The sequence below is a fragment of the Tauraco erythrolophus genome, chromosome 1 (genome assembly GCF_009769465.1).
Source record: "Tauraco erythrolophus isolate bTauEry1 chromosome 1, bTauEry1.pri, whole genome shotgun sequence".
NCBI lineage: Eukaryota > Metazoa > Chordata > Aves > Musophagiformes > Musophagidae > Tauraco > Tauraco erythrolophus.
Genome location: NC_141465.1, coordinates 5,372,133 through 5,395,332, shown reverse-complemented (window position 1 = coordinate 5,395,332; position 23,200 = coordinate 5,372,133). Strand labels below are relative to the sequence as shown.

The window sequence follows — 23,200 nt, the reverse complement described above, 5'->3', positions numbered from 1 at the left end:
GAGGTGTGCCTGGCTCCGTAACCACCGGTGGCATCGTGCTGTAGGAGAAACCGGCTGTTTGGCAGATGCCGTCCTCCTCTTGATTAGGTTGTGGGTAGAAAAGCCTCCTTCCTCCTGATTCCTGCCTCCCTTTCCTTGCAGGCACCAGCTTCTGCCTGCATGCTGTGGCACGTGAGGAAGCTGTGGCTGGTGTGTCAGGGCTGCGGTCCCTGTCAGGGGGCCAGGCCATGTACCCACTGGGGTCAGTTATATCCACCCTGCCGATCTCTGCAAGGCAGCACTGCCCAGGGAGTCTTTTTTTGTAGCAGCAGTAGCATCAGACATCTTCACCACCGTCTCCTTGATACAGCCATGGACGAATTCCCACAAGCAGCCTTCCATGACCAATGCTATTCTTCCATGGCCCCATGCAGAGGTCCCTGACCTGATGGGCCCCCTTTGTCACAAAGGTCAGTTAGAACCTCAGCCGCTCTCCTGCTCAGTGCTCTGATATGATGGACATGGCTGGTTCATGGATCGCGGACCAAGCAGCCAGCAAGGTGGGAAGGTTTGCACACAAGTGGGTAAGATACAGGTTTTGCAGAGAGGGACCCTCCTCTGAGCTCCGTGAGTTGCAGACCCCTTCCTCTCTTGCCTGTTTGGCTCTGCATCCAGGTTTTCTGGGAACATGCCCCGATTCCCAGCATGGGCAGAGATGCGTGCTCTGTCTTGTTTCCTGTTAGCAAAAGCCAGCAGCCATTAAATATTCATCTATTAAGCATCCAAAACCCTTTAACGGGTTGCAATTTCTTGTGTGATGTATTTAGTGAGCCAGTCCTGATGTCAGCCGAGAACAGGGAGAGATACTGGGAAAGATTTGGGAAGGTGGGAGGTGATGGTGACTGGGTGGGTGGATTGATGGACTGGGGCACGTGCTCCTCCATGACAGGCATCCTGCAGGGAGAGCAGCAGCATCTCCCGGCGCTGCATCCAGATGGCTGTTCGCAGCCCTGGATTGCTGCTGGCTGAAATACCTTAGCAGTGGAAGCTCTGAGGGACAGGGGAAAGCAGAAGAGAGATGAGATCTGTCCTCCAACGCAAGGAAAACATTGGGAAGGGAGCAAAAGGGTCAGAGTGAGTGGGACTGGAGAGGGGCTGGAGTCATGGCAGGGGAGGTGGAGTGAAGACGTGGCCCCAGGGCAGCGGCGGTGTTGAGCCTGCTGAGATGAGAGGCTGAGCCAGAGAGGTGTTTTGTGGGGTTTCGCAAAGGAATTACGGCCTGGTTCCCTAAGGAAGCAAAGCTGTGTCAGCAGGCTGGCCGTGCCTGCCTGGCTGTCTCTGGCCTCCACTGAGTCTTGAATCTATTGGCCTGTTTCCGCCACGGCTGATAAAGCGGTGGAGGTAATGGGATCCAGCTGGTTTCGTGACTCTGGGTGGCTGGCTTAATGAGAGGGGCCTGCGGAGACCCCTGTCCCCGAGGAAGGAGTCCATACGCTGCCCTGTAAGTAGCTGACAGACCGTGCAGACAGAGCTGTTGGAAGCTGGGCTTCGTTAGCTTTGCTGCTTGCAGGATGGCTTTAGGATCTGGGGAGGAGAAATCCTGAAGTTGTAATGGCACTGGACTTCTTTGCATCCAGCGCAGACATCATGCTGACACCCTTCAGACAGGATATTGTTAGCATTGGGAACATTGTCAAACACGTCTGGTCACAGTCCCCTGGGGAGTCAGCACTGGTCTGGACTTTGCCTGACAAACATCTTCTCTTTTCCTTTTTAACTAACCAGCTTGGGGACAGCCTGTTTTTGAGCCTGCCGAGCTGCCCGTCGACACCTTTGCTGGTCTGAGCCGCAGGATAGGTACCAGGAGCCTCCCAGAGACAAGGGGAGGGAGAGCTTCTGGTGTGGGGGGAAGCAGGGGTTAACTCCAGAGGGTTAACCGCTTTGCGACTGGGAGACACCAGACCTGAGGAAGGGTGCCGCTGATAACCCTGCACCAGTGTGTTCAGCAATCTCTGATAGCAGGTTTCCTTCCAAAGTAGGGGATACGGATCACTCCACGGCCCACTGTTCCGTCCTAATAGGGATGATGTCCTGGGAGGTAGGTTTTATTGGCGAGCTGAACTGGGAATCAGATGTGGTTCAGTCCCCACACACTGGGCTTATCTCCATCTTATCTTTGACAACTGAAAGCCAAACCTTCTAAGTCAGACTTAAAAGTCATTTGTGTGGGATTTCTTCCAGAGTCTGCAGATGTCCTGAGGTGACAGCCCTGAGGAATAGAAATTACAACGTTTGCCTTACCTGTCTATTTATGGCAAACTCGTAACGTCAGGAGTGCTTGATTCACGCTAATCTGCTCCATTACGCCGCTGCCAGATTTCCGCCCCGTCACACCAGTGTATTAAAGGATCCAGGGAGATGCCACAGGAATTAGGTCAGGTTTGCGGGGAGGAACGAGCGCTTTGCTTGTTAGTCACGGACCAGAGGAACGGGACAAACGTGCTGCCAGAGCCAGTGGCACAAATGGCCGGAGGTGACAGGCTGCCTGCCCGTGCGTGTCCTCCAGCGAACGTGGGATCTGCTCTCCGTGGAGCTCTGCAGGAGAGCACGCTGCCGGAAAGAGCTGTTTTACCCGGAGGCGTGCTTGGGTAATGGAATGAAATGCAGGAGCCAAATGCTTTCTCAGTGCCATCGCTGTACAGGAGCTAAGTTTTCCTGAGCTGCTCTGCTGCCCAGTCCTCTCTTTTTGGATATCGCAGCGCTTCTCCCCTCCCAGCCCTGCAACAGGAGAGGAGAGAGATTTGGGAGTCAGGAGACATGGCTTCTTGTCTCAGCTTTCTGTGTCGTTGACCTGGCACCTTGTGTCTCCAAGTCTTTGTGTGTTGAGAAGAAAACACTGCCAAGACAACAGCTGAAGGTTTCGTTACTGGATGTTGAGTTGGTGTAGAAATTGTGCAGGCAGTGCTGTTTACAGGTGGCACCTTGCTGCATTTGGAGGCTCCTTATATCCCTACCTCTTTGTCAGTCATGGCAGGGAACAGACAAGAGGGATGTGGACGGGAAGACATAGGGGAGGGCTGGCTGAGATATGTAGTTGCATTGCTCATTGCTCCTTGTCTGCGTGGAGGGAGTCTGTTGTGAATTGTACTGGTTATATCTGAAAACTTCCTCCCAGCTTTTGCTGCTGCCTTCCTTGTGGCATGAGAATCCGCGCAAGCTTTGCAACCCCAGACATCGTTCCGGTGCCCTTCAGTTTTGCCTTATCTGTCTAGTACTTGAGTTTGTGTAACACATGGGATTGCCTCCTGGAGGAGCTTGCAGTGCTGAAGCTCTAGAGCACTTTGATTTCCTTGCACATCAGGCAGGGCAAAAATGCAAAGCCGTGATTGTTACAGCAAACAGCACAGAGCATCATGGGAGGGGTCAAGTCATTTTATGGATTCCCACAAACCGATGCCAAAAGAGGAAAAAGACCTACAGTCACTGCTGATAGCAGGAAAGCTTTTTACTCATAAAAGGACGCAGGATGGCGGATAGTAGTTCTCCAGCACAGCATTGGCTGCTGAGAAAAAGACTCTCGAGATCTCCAAGAGGAGATTTTGTGTGAAAAGACGTGCAGGAAGCCAAAAAGCGATCTGAGGGGTTGTTTTCAAGCGCGTTAACTCCCCACTTCACAGCGGGGCAGTCTCCCGGCTCGTTTCCGATGCATGATGGCAGAAGTCCCTGCTGCTCCCTTCGGGCAGTGGGGCACCGTGGACCTGCAGCTGTTTGCACAGCTCTTCTCTGCGGGTGGAAGCTGGTTCTTAATGGTTTCATCTTTCACAGGCTGGTTGGGGAAAGCCTCCGTTGCCACCGAGTGACACCAGGCTGTTGTGGCTCAGCATGAACCAGGGGAGGAAGCGGCCAAGGGAGAGCTGCAGGGAGCAGCTCCCTTGCAAAGCCAAGGAGCCATGGTGCCTCTTTCCCTTCGTGCATGTGGTCACTCATATGGATTGCTGCAGACACCGCGCTGTTTCCGTGCAGTCACTCCAGCGCGGAGCAGGCGCAGTAGCTCGCAGGACCTTGGGACCCCGTGCAGACCCGCACATGGCACCGTGTTTTGGCGCGTCAAGCCACACTGGGTCCCCGGCAGCCAGGCGCATGCAGGGGCTTGGAAGCACTCCCGACATCGGTGTTTACGCTGTGTTGAGGGTCCAGCTTCTCCACGCCGATTGCTGCTGGAGATGAGAAACAGCCCTTCCTGGTGCCTAATTTAGCTCTCCACCTTGAGGCCCTGCATTGCCGGTTGCCATGGTGATTCCTCACCAGCAGTGCTGCCGCTGGCTTTCTCACCCGCGAGTGCCTTGGAAATGTCTCTTTTTCCTCCTTGCTCCCCAGGAAGCGACAGCTGAGGCAGAAGCAGTGCATGTGGCTCGCCATACTGTCTGTTCAGATCTTTTTCTTGCAAGAACCCTTCATCCATGGGGTTACGCTTCCCAGCCCCCCAAAAGCTGCGTGCGTTCCCGTCCCCATTCGGCAGACGGTCTGGTCTCTGCGTACGTGATGCCAGCGCTGCCCGTCTGCCCTGAGTTTCTGGCCCATGAGCTGTGGCAAACAACTCTTTCCATGGTCTTTGCCCAAAAAGATGTCTTTGGAGATTGTGCCCCCGTGGAGGCTGTGGGGTGAAGAGTCCAGAGTGTCCCTGTGCTGTGGCAGATGCTCCGGAGTCCGGACGCTCCTACCTTGGCTTCGTGCTCGCTGCTTTCACACCTTCCCCGTTTCACTCTGGGCAGCAGAGGAGTAATTAAAAGCGTTGCCCGAATGGGCATCTCACCCGAGGCAGAAGAGGGGAACTGCCTTGTCATGGCTTGTAGTGTAAAATGCCACCATGCAGCCATTAATAACGACTCTCTGCTCTTTCCCTTCCGCCTGCCCAAGCGCACTGTGCACAGGGACGAGTGACGCTTCCTGAGCCCACCGTGACAGAAAAGGCAACGGCAGCTCACAGGCAGGAAGCAGTGTAAAAACCATGATTCCAGCCCCTAAATCCTGGATTAATTAATTTAAGGGAAATAACATTGAAACACTGTGGAGTCTTTTTCTGTGTGTGTGAGCTTGCATTTGGACCTTTGCAGTTCATGTTTTCCGGCTTTTATGTGGTAGGTGTGAGGATGAGCTATTTAATACTGAAGTGGCAGCTGCCATCCCTGCTTACTTACATGACTCCAGCAGATGGAGCTTTATAAAGAGCAAGCATGATGAGGTCCAAGGTAAGATCAGAATACCTGTCATAAGAAACTAGTTTGGCTGGTAGCACCTGAGAGGTCACCAGAGAATCAGGAGTGAAGATTATAAAGCCTCATTTGCAGATGCCCACCATACTCGTCCGTTCATCCACCAGCACCTCCGTTATGCTCCCTGGGGCGTTTGCCAGGAAGGTGGTCGGGAGCCACCAGAGAGAGCTCCTATCCTGTGGTATGCTGTGAACCACCTTAGAGCTATGTGGCCATACCAAGCGGTCGCGGTGGTGACTGCTGACTTCAACTGCCTGCAGGCTGGCAGAGGAAGTGTTCTGTGGCTCTTGCAGGAGGTGGAGGCAGGATCTGCAGCAGCAGCTGCTGGCATCTGGCAGAGGAACCCACCTCGGCCTGCAAAGCAGCTACGCTGGGTCAGGTTGTAGGTGCAGGGTGGGATAGATGTAGGGTAGGAGAGGTGATGTCTGGTGAAGGAAGGGGGTGAGGTTCTCGGGGGATTTTGAGAGGGGAGCATTTGTGTAGAAGGGGCTATGGTTGGCAGGTTGTAGATGGAGAAAGTATGGTTTGTGGGGTGAGCATTGCAAGGGTGTGGGGGCACAGAGAGCTGAAGGAACTGGATTGGAAACCGAGAGCTGCTTTCACTGAAGGTGGAGCGAGCACCCAGCCTGGTAGCTCCTGCCATGGCTGCTGCTGCTGGGAGGGAGGATGAGCAAGCTGTGTCTGAGAACCCTGTGCAAGAGGGCAGGCAGGCCGAGCAGCTTGATTCCTTTCTTGCTCTGGCAAAGCCTGAGGGTGGAGACAGCCGTGCCGGGATGTGGCAGCCAGCTCCGACCCACTGCCAGCCTAGGACAGCTTCGAACAACAACAAAGAAGCAACCACCAACCATCTTGCTTTGATTAATAAGAAAAATCAGACTAGCATGGCTCTCTAGCCTGGCAGGAGGCAGGTTGTCCTCAGAGGCTGTTCTAGTGGTGTCACCCTGCCAGCGTCCCCGCCCCGGATCCCAGTTGGGAGAGCTGTGGGATGGCTCCTGGGCTCTGGCACTACAGGGGAGGGAGCTGTGGCCAGGACAGCCACGTCGTTGTCCTGGTTTCCAGTGAGGTGGCGAGGGAAGAGGAGTCTTGCAATGCGAGTCGGTCCCTGTGGACACCTGCCAAGGCCAGCTGCGGTTGTAGCGGTGCCATAAGTCTCAGGCCAGGAGGCAAGAGCCAGATTTGGCATCGGTTGGCACGGCCAGGAGCTTGCTGCTGGCAGTCCTAGCTGGCCATGGGTGAGGAGAGCCAGACTACGGCCATCTATTGCCAGGATCACAGACCCTGGTTCAAACCTGTGTCTAGCTGTTTTTTTCATGGTCTTTGTCAAAACGAAGGGGTGGGCACATTGTTTGAAACCCTTCAAATACATCAGCCCTTAGATATCTACAGTGCGTTGTAGGTGTGGGAATGCCCTGGCCAGACTCCAGCCTGGGAGAATTTGGGTTTTCCTAGTGCTTTTTGCAAAATGAGTTGTTCTTCCTTTCTTGCCCTAAGTTGTGTGAGGTTGCTTTGTGTGGTGAAGCACTCATGTTGCTCCTTCCCACCCCAGAAGCGCCTAAATCATTTACCCCAGCCCTCCACGAGAAGATAGCTAAGGAGACGTGGATGCAGCAGAAGGGGCAGAGTTTTTCATAGCTCAGAAACAATATGTGAAAGGAAGACAAAGGGGTAGAGGGCAGATAACAGACTGTCTTCTTAGGGTGAGCAGTCTGGGACAGTGTATGTTTCTGAGCTAAGACTGGTGTGTCTGAACACTATATTTTTGGTTTACAGGATAAGCAATGAGGTAGGAACATTTGCAGAAAGTAGGAAAGGTGTTTGTCGCCATGTGAACCTGGAGAGGGAATCCTGCAGGGTCATTCAGAAAATGGTTTAGTTGTCACTGTGGGCTGTTCAGTAAAGACAACAGCTCACTGTGAAATTGTGGTTTAAAAGCAAGACAAACAAAGAAAGTTAGGATAAAGAAGCAATGGGAGAAAAAAATACAATCAGCATTTGTTATTAAATGTATCAATAATGCTTGCTCCTTGGGCAAATTCTGCTCCTTTTTGATCACTTGCCTTCAAAAGTATATGATGGAGGTACAAAGATACCACAGATGAGCAGAGGTTAAGAATAATACTAAGATGGAAAGGTAAGAAAAAACTTGGTGTGTATTAGAGAGAAGAATCACAGCAGATGAGATTGACCTGTCTCACTGATTATTTTACATTCCTCAATCTTCTGTCTCTGGTACAAAACTGTTGAGGAAGCCAGTTGGCAAGCCTGAACCAGGTACTTAATGAACAGGTGGAAAATATTGGATGAAATGAGAGTCACAGAGGAAATTAATAACAAAGCAGGGAATTAAACCAGAGTCTCCAAAGTCTGAACCCCTGGAACCCTCTTCTCTTTTAAAAGTCTAAGGAAAAAAAAAAAAAAGCATTAAACTGATAAAAGTAAATGGTGGTTTGATTGAAAACATGATTAACCTGTGGAAATCTTCCCTGCTAGGTGTCACCAGTTTGGGAATGCAGTGGGACGCAATAAAAAAGGATTTGACAGTTACGTGAACAACAAGAATACTTGGGATGGCTTGGGCTAGGAGAAAACTATAAAGCATGTAAATCGTGCTGCAGGGCATAAATCAACCGCTGGCTGCCAGGGACCAGGAAGAACTTTTCTCTGTGAGGAGGTTACTGTGTAATTACCTGTGACAGTGTTTCTTGCTCTGCAGTGTTTAATCTTGACCAGTGGAGGAAAGATACTGGGTCATGTAGTTCTGTGAAGTTTTTTTGTGACGGGCATTATCTGGTACCTGATGGTGATTTCTTCTGCCTGTTTGGTATCACACCTTTCTCCAGGATTGTGCTCACCTTCTTAAACGTCTCAAGCAAAGCCCCTCCATGGAAAAAAATTTTGAAGATGGCATTCCTTGACACGAGAAAATTATTCTGGCCATTCGTGCTAGATTTTCTCTTGCTTATATTCGCTTCAGTTCTCCTAGGTGATTTTCCGGGAATGACCTCAAGGAAGCCCTCTCTTGCTGAGGCTGTAGCCGTGGCTCTTGTGTCTGCTCCTGGTTATTGTCCGAGCTGTCCCACCTATCGCAGTCATGTCTCTCTTGTTCTGTGGTACATGCTTTACCACCTTGGTGCTCTTCAGTCTGGTCTAGAAGTTAAATGTGTTATTTTTTTAAAGCTGGGTTGCTGCTGTTTTGGGTAACTTGATGTATTTTATGTCTCTTACTTTGTATCTTGCAGGAAGAGCCAAGGAGCAAATCCAAGATCTGTGCCAATGTTTTCTGTGGAGCTGGGCGGGAGTGTGCAGTGACCGAGAAGGGAGAGCCAACCTGCCTCTGCATTGAGGTAGGGGAGCAGCACAGCTTCTGCATCGGGGACAGGTGTCACCATCACCATCCCCCGGCTGGGTTTCGGTCACTGGAAGGAGACCGTGATGGGATGAGGCTACGGCTCTTTTGGAGCAGCTGCAAATTCACAGTGGCTCTTCAAACAGCAGGGCCTTTCCCAGTGCTGTGTGGGGAAAGAGCCCTGTAGGGTGGATATTGGCTGGGACTTTCAGCTGTGCTACGTGCACAACTGCCTAGGGTCTTTACAGGCACAGGAGACTTGGCTGGAGGTCTTTTGTTGGGATAGCCCAGTAGGGTATTGGTATGCAGCTGGCTTTGGAGGACACTATAAGGAGTAGTCTGCAAGCTCCGAGGCAGCCTGCCCTCACTGGCGTCTCATTTCTGGAGGTTACAAGCACCCTACTAAAAATTAGCTTTTGTGAAATGGAAATAATTGTGATAGAGTGCTGTGAGGACGAATATCTTCATCCAGCAGGGAGCCAGAGATGATTAGAAGAGCCTTTCCCAGCCATAGAGAGACAGTGCCTCCCTACTCTGCTCTGCCCCGTGCTTTCAAACCCTTCCTACCTGGCTCCTGGAAATGGGCATGTGGCTCTTTGTTCCCACTTCCCTCAGAGCCTGCAGCTGTGACGCGGCCAGCCTGGGCACTGGAGAGTGAAACACCCTCTCTCACAAAGAGACTCTGTCACTTTGGGTAGGCTTGGGCAGACTGAGCAGGACACGAGAAAGAAGCCCAGTGCCTCAACAGTGGCACTGGTGAACTCTCCCTCTGCTGTAGGCTCTGCTGTTTGCTTGTGGCTGATGGTTTATTCTACATTCGGTTGCAGAAAGGTGGAGCAGACTCTACAAAGAGATGTAACAGCTGAGGTGCACAGAAGAGATTCATAGAAACACCACTGGGCAGGCACGTCCGTGGCACACAGAGCAGCAGTTGCAGGATTATGCTCAGTATTTATGCTCGGCACTGATTTCTCTGCTGGGCTGTGCTTTCAGGAAGGCTCCTGTCATGGTGGTGGTCGTGGTGATGGAGGCCTTCGAACCCACACCCACAGACTTCTCTGTGCAGGTTTTTCTGAGATGGTGATGGGTGGATTCAGCCTGCTCCAAATACCTTTTGGGCCAAGGGAGCTGTTCCAAGAGCTTCTGCTGAGCTGGGCTGATGCTGAGGCTCATCTGCTTCCCTCTAGCTGTCCCAAAGAAGCAGGTAAAATTCTGTCTACTCTGGCTCTCTCACAGAAATGCAAACCTCACAAGAGGCCTGTGTGCGGTAGCAATGGCAAGACGTACCTGAACCACTGTGAGCTGCACCGTGATGCCTGCCTCACTGGCTCCAAGATCCAGGTGGATTACGATGGCCACTGTAAAGGTAACCCTGTACCGTGGAGTGATGAGGGCTGGCTGCCCTCTAAGGGAGGGAGAGCTGGGAGCCAAGCGTGATAACAAGGTGAGGCAGTGGTCTTGCCGACCAGGACCTTGTTCCACAGTTGCTAGGCAGGCTAACAGGGCAAGCCTGGGAACAGTAGCCAGGTTCAACCAAGAGTCCAGATCACCAGGCAAGTTTGTGGTGATGAAGTAGGCCTGAAATCAAGCCATGAAATCAAATCAGGATCAGGTCCAGTGATGGTAACCAGGATCAGGCACAGGCCTGTGATTGCCAGACAAGTCCACAGTGATGCAGTCTATAGCAATCTGAGATACAGGTGGGAAGACAGTCACCAGGTCAGGGCCTAGATCAACAGGGTCTATGGCAAATACAGGAATGGTTGCAACAGAGCTGGAGACAGGCATACCTACAGCATAATCCCAGGCAAGGACTAAGGGCCCAGGCGTCAGCTGAAATGGGCTCGTGGATAGAGAGTGTGGGTGGAGGCCCTAGGTGAGGTTGGCAGGGCCAGTAAGGCCCTCATTAGTGCGCTCGGGGCCCTGACACCTTGGCTGTGGTGGGATCTTGGAGCTGTTGTCTCCCTGGGTTGGTGGGAGAGGGGCATTCAGGAGAGCAGGGCAGCTTCTTCCTCCTGCCTGCCTCTCTCTGAGCTCGTGTGTTCAGCCAGGCAGGTCTCTCAGTCTACCTGCTGAGGAAAGTTCAGAGTCTCAGGATAAACCCCCAAAGCCTGTACTGCCATCCAAGTTCATGAGAGACCTCAAGAGCTTTAGGAGCAAGAATTTTGCCTCCATGGTGGGGCTGTTTAACTCACCCCCACACCTTGGCTCCCAGCCTTGCACGTGCCCATCTCTCCTGAATGAGAGGAACCTCTGTGAAAAGACCTGTTCTAAGAGTGAAAAAGTGACAAGGGAAGAGTAGCACAGGCCAAACTGCCTGACCTCATTTGCTGCTTGAGTGAAACCCATGCCAGAACCATGTGTAGCCTGTTGCTAGGAAGTAACTCAGAACCACAGGATCATTGAGGTAGGAAGGGAGCTCCTCTCCTGAGATCATCTAGTCCAGCCTCCCTGCTCAAGCAGGGTCACTTGGTGTGGGTTACCCAGAAATGTGTCTAGGCCAGGGTTTTGAGTACCTCCAAGGATGGAGACTCCATGACCTCTGGCCATCCTGTTCCAATGTTTAACCAGAAAAAAAAAATGTAAAAAAGTGTTTCCTTATGTTCAGATGGAATTTCCTGTGTTTAAACATGTGCCTCTTGCCCTGTCAGTGGACACTACGGAGAAGAGTCTGGCTCAATCTTCTTTCCCTCCCATCAGATTCATAAACATTGGTGATATCACACCTAAGCCTTCTCTTCTTCAGGCTAAACAATGCTCAGCCTCCCCTCCGGTGACACATGTTCCAGTCCCTTAATCGTACATGTGGCCCTTGTGTTTCCAAGGCTCCCAGCTTCCTCTGCTCTTGCCCAAGTGGCACCAAGGGTGGGAAGAGATTTGTATTGCTTCGTGTTGTGTCAGAAATATCCTCTTCTGTCTTTCCATTAACAGAGAAGAAGTCTGAGAATCCAGCTGCAAGTCCAGGTGAGAAGCCCTCTCCTTGCATGGCTGGGGCCTCTGTATGTGTTTGGAAAAAGAGGTGGGGAGGAAGTTCTGCTGAGGGAGTTGAACAGCTCTGTGTAGAAGTGATACCTCTGCACTGGCTGTCGCAGTCTGAGTTGGTAAATCAGCTGAAATACGATTGCTCAGCCCTTTCCTCCTGGGGTGACCTTTCAGAGTTCATACATCTCCTGGGTTCTTCGCTGTGCTGGGACGTCTCGGGGACTTGGAGCATGTGCAAGGTGCAAAGAAACCCACTTTGCTCCTAGGGACATAAGCTGTGTTCGTCACCCAGGCTGAGGGAAGAGACACTCTCTTGCATGGCTCGTGGGGGATCTAAGACGCAGTAACTGTGGAGCTGTTGTCCCCAACTGTCAGAGCACTCTTTTGAAAGGAGACATTGCTTCAGGAGTGATTAACTGATGGGCGCAGAGGTGGCACTACGTAATGAATGGGGCATTGTCTGGGGAGCCAGGAGGTGTAGCCGAACCACCTCTCCCATCAGCTAACAAGTCTCTTTGATTCCCTGTGCCTGTTTCCTCCCCTTACGCATTGCCATGTGTACAGAGACTATGGAGCGCATAGCCTGCGCTTTATCAGGAGACCCTTTTCCATCTATGGCCTCTAAGTGTTGCAGCTGTATAAATGTCAACTTCAGCTTCCTAGGACATAAGAGCAAACCCTTGCACAAACTTAACGGAAAGGAACGTGTTCTGGGCATGGCCACCACCTCAAAGCAGTTTCAAGGAAGTTCAGAATTAAACATGCAGAAACGGTCCGTCCGGTCGTGATTGTAGTCACTGGATTCAGAAGGAGATCCTTAGTGTGTGTGAGCGACACAAATGCACACTGATTCCCCTTCTGGCTCCATTGGCCTCTGGGCAGGTGTGACAACTTACAGAAGCCAGAAGATCGAGGCTTTCAGTTTTGCCTCAAAATATATAGTTTGGTATTAGCACACAAGGTGATACCCACCTAGAGAAACCTGTGACTCTGGAGAGCACTGCAAACAAGCCCAACTTGACCTCCTCTTGTTTCCAATCAGAGTGGGCAAGTCAGGGCTCTGAAGAAACCAAATCTCCTGAGATACTATGCCCCGAAATTCAAGTCCTGGGGAGAGCGTGGTGGAAAGGCTTGCTCAGTTTAGTCTTCACCCTTGCAGAGGATTGAGGTTTCGGTACTTGAGGGCTAACAGCCTGTCCTGCGTGGCGTCGGGAAGCCTGGGGACACACTCAGTTGGTTTCCTCCCTGGATCTGGGGACTGTTCACACCGAGATGAGTCAGCCCCGGGTTGCTCTTTCACCAGCTTCAGAACGGGAAGGCAGAAGGGGTTTGGGAGGAGTGTCGTTTTCTGGCCTTGCCGCATGGTGTCACCCACAGCACATGGCACCTTTGCTTTGGTCTGGCCCTGGTGCATCTCCAAGGACCAAGGGCCCCGCAGACTGCCACCAGGGCTGGCTGGTTTTTGTTTCCAGTCGTCTCTCTGTGGTCTCCCTGCCAACTTCGTTTCTCTCATCCTTGCTTTTTCTCCTGCTACACCTTCTCCCGTGACAGTCGTCTGCTACCAGTCAGACAGAGATGAGTTGCGTCGCCGCGTCATCCAGTGGCTGGAAGCTGAGATTATCCCAGACGGCTGGTTTTCCAAGGGTAGCAACTACAGCGAAGTCCTGGACAAGTATTTCAAGGCAAGTAGAGCAGCACCTGCCTCAGAGGCCAGAGAATATTTCTTGCCCTGTCGCTGCAAGCAGCTGCCATGCCCCACCCAAGAGGCTCCAGTGTGCCATGGGCCTGTTGAGCTGGGGGCGAGGGAGGTCTGGTATGTCCTACAGTGGGATGTGTTACGGGCTGCCTGCAGCAGCTGCTGACAGAGCCACGGACACAGCTACGTGACAGCCCAGGCCTGGAGAGCCCAGGCCTCGAGCATCCCTGGGGACCTGCCCTGCCCTGGGAAAATGGAGGAGGGCAGACCAAGTGTACCTGTAGTGGAGAAGAACTTGATCTCAGGGGACAAAAGACAGCCAGAGGAGTAAAGGGGTGAAAGTGCTGGAAATGGAGGTAGAAGGAGCAGGGAGCCAGGGCAGGAGCTGCTGAGCCTTTATTCCAGACAGTCCTAAGGCCATGTTGAAGTGGGGACAGGGGACGCTGAAGGGCTTTGAGGGGAATATTTGCTTGTAGAGTATGGTCCATCTGTGGCCGAGAGCTGGCAGTTCCCTGGTGCTCTGCAGAGAGAGGAGCCATCCATGAGTCTTGGGCCCTGCAATAATCCCCTTCCGCTCCCCTCCTGGCTGTCAGTCTGTCCCTCAGCCCATCCCCACCCCCTCGTAACCAGCAGATCACACGCTTCCCCCATGCTCCTGCCGCATGCACTGCCGCTTCCCTCTGCCTCGAGCCGGGTTCAGGATAAAGACTTCAAAGCATTCAGCATGGAGCTGGAGGAGCAGGTGGGGAAAGGCGGAGAGTGTTTAAATCATAAGCTGTTGACAGCAAGAGATTAATGATGCCTGACAGGAGTTAGTGCTGCAAGGAAATTTGCCATGGCAATGGCACCCTCTGGTGAGCCTGAGGAGCTGATCCCCGCGCTCCAGAGAGCGTTTTCGCCTTTGTAGCCATTAATGCTGCTCCGTCTGTGGAAACCCACTTGTGGCCCGCTGTCTCGGGCACCCCCGCCAGCACCTGAAGGCGGTAGCGTCCTGCAGAGTGGAGCTGCCCAGTCCCTCCCCCTGCAAACGTGCTGTTCCCAGCCCCCTTGCCAGCCCCCTTCTCCCCAGGCCACAGGCTTGCTGAAACGCATGAGCCAGTCGCAGGCTCGCTCCATTGCCACCGCACACCCGGTCACCCCCGCTGGCCCCACGCCTCTCGGGGTGCTGGGGAAATCCCATGGCTGCAGCTCAGAGGCAGCCAGCCTCATGTTCTCTTTGTTGTCCCCCTTTTTCTGGAGGACTGAGCCCAGATACAAGTAGGTGAAAGGTTCCATTACAAAAGCCATACCTTTTCTCGGGCCAAAGTGAGAATTTCCTTCTCCGTCAGGTGGTAATTCACTGTATCAGCAACCCTTAAAGCTTTGAAATACTTTCAAGGCAGAATTCAGAGCTTGGAACAGCTTGGGACAAATCCAAGCAAAGCAAACTAAATGGGTTCAAACATACTCAAATTTGTTTCACCAAAGAGGGTCTGTTTTTGCTAGAGGAATTCTGCCATGCTCAGCCCTGGGACTCCACATACCCACCCTGCAAAGGGCCTGCTTCCTGCCCTGCAGGTAATAAGCACTGGAGACAAAGATGTCATGAAGCTTTTTGCTTTTCTCCTTGATGGAGAGGTTTGTAGATGTGGCATTAAGCTGTTTACCTCCTGGAGGACTGACTTGTGTGGATCGCTGGGATGTGGGGTTGTTTGTCAGGCAGGCCATGACCTTGAAGGACATTATTTCAAAAGGAGTGAGGCCAATAGTGGGAAGCTGCTCTGCTTTGGAGGGTGTCTGGGGGAAGACGTAAATGCAGACCATAGCGTGGAAAGGCAAGAAAACTAGAGTTTGGGTCATTAAGAGAACTGTGGCTCCTTTCACAAGAAGTAGGGGGAGAGTAGGGGACTTTGGACTTCTCCAAAGTCCAGCAGAAATTGAAACACATTAGTGGAGCAGTTATACAGGGCTACAGCAGGCAGAGTAATTTTCCTTAGCCCTGCAGGCTTCTCCTGAACCCCACTGAGGTAGCAGCAGGCAGTGTCTCTGAGCATTCCTGGAAGCACTGCACGAGGAGGCACGGTGACCTGCCCCCAGTCACAGCAGAAATTAGCCAGCAGCAGTCTGTCTCCAGAATTCGTTTTCCCCTCACTGCAGTGCAGCTGTCTCCGAGGGGGCCCAGCAGTTCCTGCCGAGTGCCCAGCGCTGTGATATGACATCTCCACGCAGGAAGGCAAAATGCAGTTACTTCTTTGGGAGTATAGCTAGGATGTTGGGGCTCAAAATCCTGCTCTTCAGTGCCAGGAGTCCTGCCAGGACCTTAAGAAGTTGGTGGCGAGGCGTTGCGCCGTTGCATTAAATTGTTCCTTCTTTGAGATCAGCGGAAAATTGCTTCCTGTGATTTTCCCTTTTGTCACTGTCAAGAGTCCAGGCACAGCTTTGGATTTACACGTATTGGAAAGCTGATGCCTCCTTGGATGCAACTGGTCTGCTTTAAGGCAGGAGGGATATAAGAAGGCTAAGAGATGGCTGCAACAAAGAGAAGAAACGGGGTCAGAGCCATAAATAAAGCAGCGGGAGGCGAATGAGAGGCGGTGTATCTTATTGGTGAGCACAAGGTGTCTCCCAGTTCTGGTGCTAGTATGGATATGTTCCTGCTTTTCTCCGAGCCTCTGTTCTTTGTGCAAAACAGGGATGATGTAACCCGTTTCACTAAAGCTTCAAAAATGCTGAGTACGTATGAGAGAGGGAGAAGGAAGAGGGGTACCCTGAACTGATAAATCAGACCCCCTCACATCTTCCCATCTTTCCCTGCAGAGCTTTGACGATGGCGATTCTCGCTTGGACTCCACTGAATTCCTGAAATTTGTGGAGCAGAATGAGACTGCTGTCAACATCACCACCTACATGGACCAGGAGACCAACAAGCTGCTCAGGTGGGCAGTGGATGGGATGCCAGAAGGAGGGCCAGGGAGGCAGATGTGGTAGAAGGGGACATTAAAATAGATTCACAGAAAATATCAGTTAGGGTTTGCACTAACAAAGGTAACTATGTGTGAAGCGGCTTCTCACTTAATTACGTGTGAATGCCACCAAAAGGAGCAGTCCCACCCCTACCCTTCACGTTAGGCATGTACTCCATCTCCCTTTTGCCTTAAATCTAGTAGGTATGCAGCCAGAAGGTGAGTTGGGTGGCAGAAAATGTGTTATCTTTTTTATTTCCTAACAAATCAGCTTTCCAGTGGACTTTACTCACTTTTTGCCTGGTAACTAGATCCAGTGCAAGGAAGATGGTGGGAAATGACAGCTCATGGGCACCCTGCAGTTAGAGCTGGTGCAAGCACCGTCTGAAAATGTAGTTTTTGAGAAGTTTCCCTTTTTCCGTGTGTGTGCCACTGTGTGTGAAGCAATGAGGAGAACAGGCTGCTTGTGCTTCCATCTGTACTTGTGTGACAGCGTGTAAATGTCAACAGGGTCCTATTCCTGCTGTTCAGAGTATCTCCTCGCTTCCCAGACCTTCGCCAGCCAAGGGAGTGTTTCATGTTTAAGTTCGCCGATGACACCAAGCTGTGTGGTGCCGTCGACACGTTGGAAGGGAGGGATGCCATCCAGAGGGACCTCGACAGGCTGGAGAGGTGGGCCCATGCCAGCCTCATGAAGTTCAACCAGGCCAAGTGCAAGGTCCTACATCTGTGTCGTGGCAATCCCAGGCACAAATACAGACTGGGCGGAGAATGGATCGAGAGCAGCCCTGAGGAGAGGACTTGGGAGTACTGGTGGACAAGAAGCTCAATATGAGCCGGCAATGTGCTCTTGCGGCCCAGAAGGCCAACCGCGTCCTGGGCTGCATCAAGAGGAGCGTGGGCAGCAGGTCGAGGGAGGTGATTCTCCCCCTCTACTCTGCCCTCGTGAGACCTCACCTGGAGTATTGCGTCCAGTTCTGGAGTCCCCAACATAAGAAGGACATGGACCAGTTGGAGAGGGTCCAGAGGAGTGCCACGAAGATGATAAGAGGGCTGGAGCACCTTTCCTATGAGGACAGGCTGAAAGAGTTGGGGCTGTTCAGCCTGGAGAAGAGGAGGCTCCGGGGTGACCTTATAGTGGTCTTCCAGTACCTCAAGGGGGCCTACAAGAAAGATGGGGAGAGGCTGTTCAGGAGGGCCTGTTGTGATAGGACAAGGGGTAATGGTTTTAAAATAGAGGGAGGTAGATTCAGGTTGGATATTAGGAAAAAATTTTTTACCATGAGAGTTGTAGAACACTGGAACAGGTTGCCCAGAGAGGTGGTGGATGCTCCATCCCTGGAGACGTTCAAGGCCCAGTTGGATGAGGCCCTGAGCAACCTGATCTAGTTGGAGATATCCCTGTTCCTTGCAGGGGTGTTGGACTAGATGACCTTTGAAGGTCCCTTCCAGCCCTAACCATCCTATGATTCTATGATTCTATGTCTGGTTTTCTTTGGTCTGTATGCAGTGAAGTTTCCTTAGAGAAGCCACTTCTGCCAGGCATCTCGGAGCCTTCCTAGTTAGTACTGGTTTTACTCCTCTGTGCTCTGAAGCCAGTAGAGCAGGGACCTGCCTGGTGCAACCCTGTGCAGAACATGCCTCTGTGTTTCCTTTCAGGGGACTCTGCGTAGATGCCCTCATTGAGCTGTCAGATGAAAATGCTGACTGGAAGCTCAGCTTCAATGAATTTCTCAAGTGCCTCAGCCCATCCTTCAACCCACCAGAGAAAAGTAAGAACTCCTCACTTATATTGGGGAACCAGAGGGGTCCTGGGAAGGGAGGAAAGAAAAGACACCAGCTTTGGGCCGGACATCAGATGCTGTAACTCCTCACCCAGAGATAATGTTGATATACACCGACCCCCCATCCGACAGCACCCCTTGTCCCTGCGTTGTTGAAAGTGCTACTCTTTCTGTCCTAGAGCTCCCACAGCTCTCATGATGAAAAAGGTTTTGATTTTAGAAGCCAGAGTGTAGGTCCAATGGATATGGTGTGCTCGGAAGGTTAAGATGTGTACTTAACAGTGCGGAGATAAATCATGTGAGGAGTTCACGTCTGCATAACTTAGGAAAGTCAGTGTCATGGTTTTAGGCTGATCCACCAACTAAAACTCACACAGTCTCTCCTTCTCCAGTAAAATGGAGAGGAAAAAAATATAATAAAGGGACTGAGGGTCGAGACAAGAACAGAGGGAGCACCCACCAACCATGGTCCCGGGCAAAACAGACTGGGCTTTCTTAAAAGCAAAACAATTTATTGATGGTTACTTAAAAGGACAAAGGGAAACAAAACCGGTTACATGAGAGGATAAAAAGAAACAAAGCCAGATCTTAAAACCAACACCTTCCTTCCCGCCGCCGCCCCCCCCCCTTTTCCTTTTCCTCCCGGCTCTACCTCCTCCCCCCAGCGGCGCAGGGGGCAGGGACTAGGGGGGTGCAGGTCAGTTCATTCCGTGCTGTTACTGCTGCTTCTTTCTTAAAGGAGAAGGAGTCCTTACACCTTTTTCCCCTGCTCCAATGGATCCCCTACTCACGAGGAAAAATCCACAAACTTCTCCAGCGTGAGTCCAGCCCACAGGAAACAATCCTTCCCCACAGATTGCTCCGGTGTGGGCTTTACCACAGTCTCGGATACTTAGGGAGTTGTAGCCACTCGCTCCAGCTACACTCGTCACGCAGACTCCAGATGCCTCTCTGCCTTGTCGTGCGTCCCAGCGTGACCATCCTCAGGCTCAGGCATCTCCTCTCCACGGGCTGTGAGTGGGTCTCTACTCCACCGAGGCCGTCCTGGTTGCAGGGGGGCCGCCTGCTGTCTCACCACCAGCTGCAGGGGGAGACTTAGCTCCGGCACCTCCTCCCGCTCCATCCTCACTGACCTGCTGTCGATGCGGCCGTTTCTCTCAGATCTCAGTCCTCTCTGGGTGAACTCAGCCCAGTGGGCACCCTGGGAGTGGGGCGCTCCCCAAGTTCGCCAGCTGGCTCCGCCGCCACCATCCTCAGTAGGCGGCGCCGGCCTGATTCAGGCAGCTGCCCGGCCGGGAGCCAGGGAGCGGGGGCAGTGCCCTCCTCCCTTCTCTCCTCACTCCTGGGCAAAGCACCTTTTCTGATTCCTTTGTCCCGACTTAAATAGGGCAATTCGCAGAGGCGCTGATTGGCTCAACCCCGAGGGGGATGGCAGTCGGATCTGGTGGCCAGAACCAGGTCTAACCCGGTTCCAAAACCAGGGAGGTCACAGGGAGCAAAGCCCCTCTCCTGCCACCAGAACCCCCACCCCCCGCCACATCAAACCATGACAGTCAGACCAGACCAAAGTCCTGCTATGCTCTGCCTTTCACACGGAGCCCTCCCTGATGAACATCTCAAAGTTTGCTGTCCTTCCAAATCCTGCTTAGTGCTGCAGTTCATGTGGAAGCAGCTTCATGTTCTGCTGATCAGGCCTGCCAAGCCATTCATTGAATTGTCTCCTCAGGGGCTGCCAGTCCAGAGGTGCTGGATTTTCATCCCACTGCAGTGGCACCGAGGAGCAGACAGAGGCTGTGCTTCTTAGGGAATATTAGGTTGAACCATTTGTTGCCTGTTTCAGTGGGAAGCTAGGGATGCTGCACCTCCCCTGGAAAACACGATCAGCTGGTTTTCACTTAACACCATCCGGGCCCTTGGATGCTTTGAGGGCCCTGACTTAAACATATAATAGGGCTTTGAGAAGAAATGCGAGCTGAAATGAGAAGTCATTTTTTCCTTCCCTTTCGGGGCAACAGCAAACACACGAATCATTTCCTCATCTTCTCCCTGCTTGGAAGAGGAATTGTTTCAGTGTAACCAAAACTTTCACTTTGGGAGTTCTCTTCTATGTATAACAGATTAGGAAATTCAAACAAATCCAATATTGAAATTTCATTTGGAACTGAGAAATTGAAATGTGTTCTTTTGAGGAAGGAAAATGAAGTGTTTGACTTTCCCAAATTATTTTTTGGCTGATTTCACACACCAAATTCAGCATGAATATTTTAGTCATGGTGAAACTTGTGGTGGTTAGTGGAAGGATGGCCTCCTCCTAAACTTTGTACCTCTTCTCTCTGAAGTCATCTCCGAAGTATGTTGTCTTTAGTCTGCTTGCTATCTCATAACCACTGCCCTTGTGTTGTACCTCTCCAGAGTGTGCCCTGGAAGATGAAACCTATGAGGACGGAGCAGAGACCGAGGTGGAGTGCAATCGCTGCGTCTGTGCCTGTGGGAACTGGGTGTGCACTGCAATGACCTGCGAGGGTCCGTACGCTCTCCAGACAATTACTGTGTTTGGTTTTGTACACAAGGGATTTTTTCTCCCTATCTTTCTGAGGGTACCAGCTATCCAGATTTCTTCTCTCTCCAGCTTTTCCTCCGCTTCTCTATGGGTGGCTTCTGCATCACCCTCCCATGCTCCGTGTTGGCCAAACCCAAGCTTGTTCTGTTCTGGAGGTCAGGAAGTGTGTAAGTGTGTTGGGGCCAATGCTGCTGGGGTTTGTAGTTTGGATTTGGAGTCATGAAAATTCAGCAATAAACCTTCCAGACCAGAGCCACTCTGCATCCAGCTGGCTTGGGTCGTGCACAGACCAAATAGGTCACTGTCTGCAACCACACGTGTAGGTGTGAGCAAGTCAGCTTTCCCGTATGTGTGTCAGTGTCCTCACTGTGTCCGTATTCACCGTATCCATAAAACAGGAGCCAGGGTCCTGTCTTGCTCCAGAGGGGAGATAGGAGGCTTCATCCAGTAATGCCAAGGAAGCACTTTAGCTTCTTGCCATCAAAACTGTAGAAACAGAAGAAAATAATGGTGATGGAGATGAAGGAAGGTGGTGTTCATTGTAAGGCAGAGTTGTTGGTCTGTCTGTTCTTCCTCCAGAAGGCCCTTTTTAAACTTTCACAGCCATGTTACAGTTGTGAGAAGTCGTAGTGGGGTTGTGAACAACAGCTCTCCATTTTGCCTTCTCACAGATGGTCCAGGGCCAGTGGAAAGCCAGCTTTCCCCTGCCTTGGGAAAAGCATCTGTCCTTTTCAAGGAGCCATGTCCACTCTCTCAGGACTGCGCTGCTTTTTTCTGACATTCTTCCCTAGAAACCAGACCTTTGTTTCCAGCACTGTGTGGGAGCTGTCAGCAGTATGTTAGTTCAGATCCACAGCCAGTAGCTTGGGCAGAGTAGGAGAGAGGGGAACAGCAACGAGTATGTATAGAGTTTCTTTCATGATTATCTGGCCTTCTGCAGCAGAGGCTTCGAGATCACCTCAGTTAGGCTTGGCTGTGGCAGCAGGAACTCACCTCAGAAAAGATAACTGTAATACTCGTAGAGCTGCCAGAGGAGCTGTGAGCAGGTGTCAGAGGTTAAGCAACCAAATGAGGGACTTTTTGCTGCCTCCCCAGAAACAACTTGCAAAGTTGTGATGCAAAACCCAGTCTTGCTGCCTACTTAGTTCCCTGCATCCATGGCAGAAGCATGCAATGGGACCATTCCTTGACTTTCTGCCCATGTCAGAGCAGCAGAGGGGTTAGAGGCTATTGTTAGAAGGATAATGAAACCACAGAATGAGATCAGATACATCAGCAAGTTTCATCTCCACTGAGCGAAATTACCTCTTCATTAGGCATCAGTTATTGTGCTTGGATAGCACGGAGCTTCCGTTTATTCTGTACAAGAGGCCAAGATGTTTGAAATAATTATAGGTGCTTCTTTTAAATAATATTTAGCTTCTTCCTTGTGGTTTTATTTTTTTATCACATGGGAGGGAGAGATGGGGACAGACGGGATACCTAGGTTCTGGAGTCCTGAGCAGCCACAAGGCCCATTATCTTTCTAAGAAGCCATCCCACACTTTACCCCAGCAGAGCCTTCCTAAGCTTGAGGTGTGCTGTGGCCAACCTGCCTCTTTTTGTTCCACGTGGTTCAGCCTCTACAACTTGCATCCCCCGTTGATGATAATGCTGAACTCTGTTTTTGTTTGCAGGGAAGAATGAGAAAGTGTCTGCTCGTAGACAGCGACCTGACCAAGACTTGACTGAGGAGGAGCTGGCTAGATATGTTCAGGAACTGCAGAAGCACCAGGTTAGCAGCAGGCTGGGAAGGTCTATTTGCACTAAGTCTCTCGTTGCTAAAGGGGTTCCCTCTGCTTCTGTCACTTGGAGACTTCTGGTAGAAGGGGGAGCAGAGTAAAGGGGGATCCCTGTTGCCTGTGGGGACAAATACAGGTGTGGGGCTTTGAGATATAATGCTCATGGATGGACCAAAGGCTTTGTGGCACTGCCAGCTCCTGCGTCAGTGCAGAGCTTCACTTTCGTGCTCTCTTTCTCTAGGAGACGGCTGAGAAGACCAAGAGAATGAGCACCAAGGAGATGTAAGGGACCTCCACACCGGAGGAGCCCGGGAGGATGGGCCCAACATGCCGCCCTGTCCTCCAGTGCCGATCTCAGTATGCACAAGTGTCTGCTACAGTTGCCCAGTCACAGATATTTACGTTGTATAGCGATGGGTTATTTGTTTTGTAATACACAGAGAATGGGGCCGGGAAAGGGGAGCAGAGCCCACCTGTTCAGGGAGCTTCGTTGCTGGGGCCTTGTTCCCAGAGCAGACAGCTGCTCCCCCCAAGAGCTTACAGGGATTTCTTGTTCCCCTGGATCTGGGGAAAGGACGGAGGTCAGTGCTGGATAGAAAAGGGGGTTTTCAACCAATAACAATTGTCAGCACAGCCTTGGCTGCAGAAATCCAGGCCCGACAGTTTCGTGGCGGAGCACATGTGCTGCAGGGCATCCTTAGCCAAGGACCTTGCCCTGTTCACCCTCTCCTTTTGATTCGAGCGCCTCAAAGCTGGTCAGCCTGGTGTGACACCTGGAAGTCGTGGTGCCATGCTGCTGGCGTGAGTCCAGCACATTCCTCCTTGCTTTCCACTGGACTGTCCCCAGCAGCTCCTCC

General features: G+C 51.8%; 1 protein-coding gene across 1 annotated transcript; it reads left to right on the top strand.

The window, feature by feature from the left end:
* The first annotated feature begins 5,213 nt into the window (after window positions 1–5,213).
* FSTL1 (follistatin like 1) lies at window positions 5,214–22,629 on the top strand. Its single transcript, XM_086622733.1, has 10 exons — window positions 5,214–5,228; window positions 8,492–8,596; window positions 9,835–9,964; window positions 11,530–11,562; window positions 13,132–13,262; window positions 16,073–16,191; window positions 17,878–17,990; window positions 20,415–20,525; window positions 22,239–22,336; window positions 22,585–22,629. Exons 1-10 carry the CDS (start codon window positions 5,214–5,216, stop codon window positions 22,627–22,629), a joined length of 900 nt encoding a protein of 299 aa, XP_086478859.1.
* Window positions 22,630–23,200: the final 571 nt, after the last annotated feature.

Coding starts and splice junctions, on each gene's coding strand:
- FSTL1 (XM_086622733.1), top strand. Junction 16,192..17,877: donor GAGACCAACAAGCTGCTCAG/GTGGGCAGTGGA, acceptor GTTTCCTTTCAG/GGGACTCTGCGTAGATGCCC. Junction 22,337..22,584: donor AGGAACTGCAGAAGCACCAG/GTTAGCAGCAGG, acceptor CTCTTTCTCTAG/GAGACGGCTGAGAAGACCAA.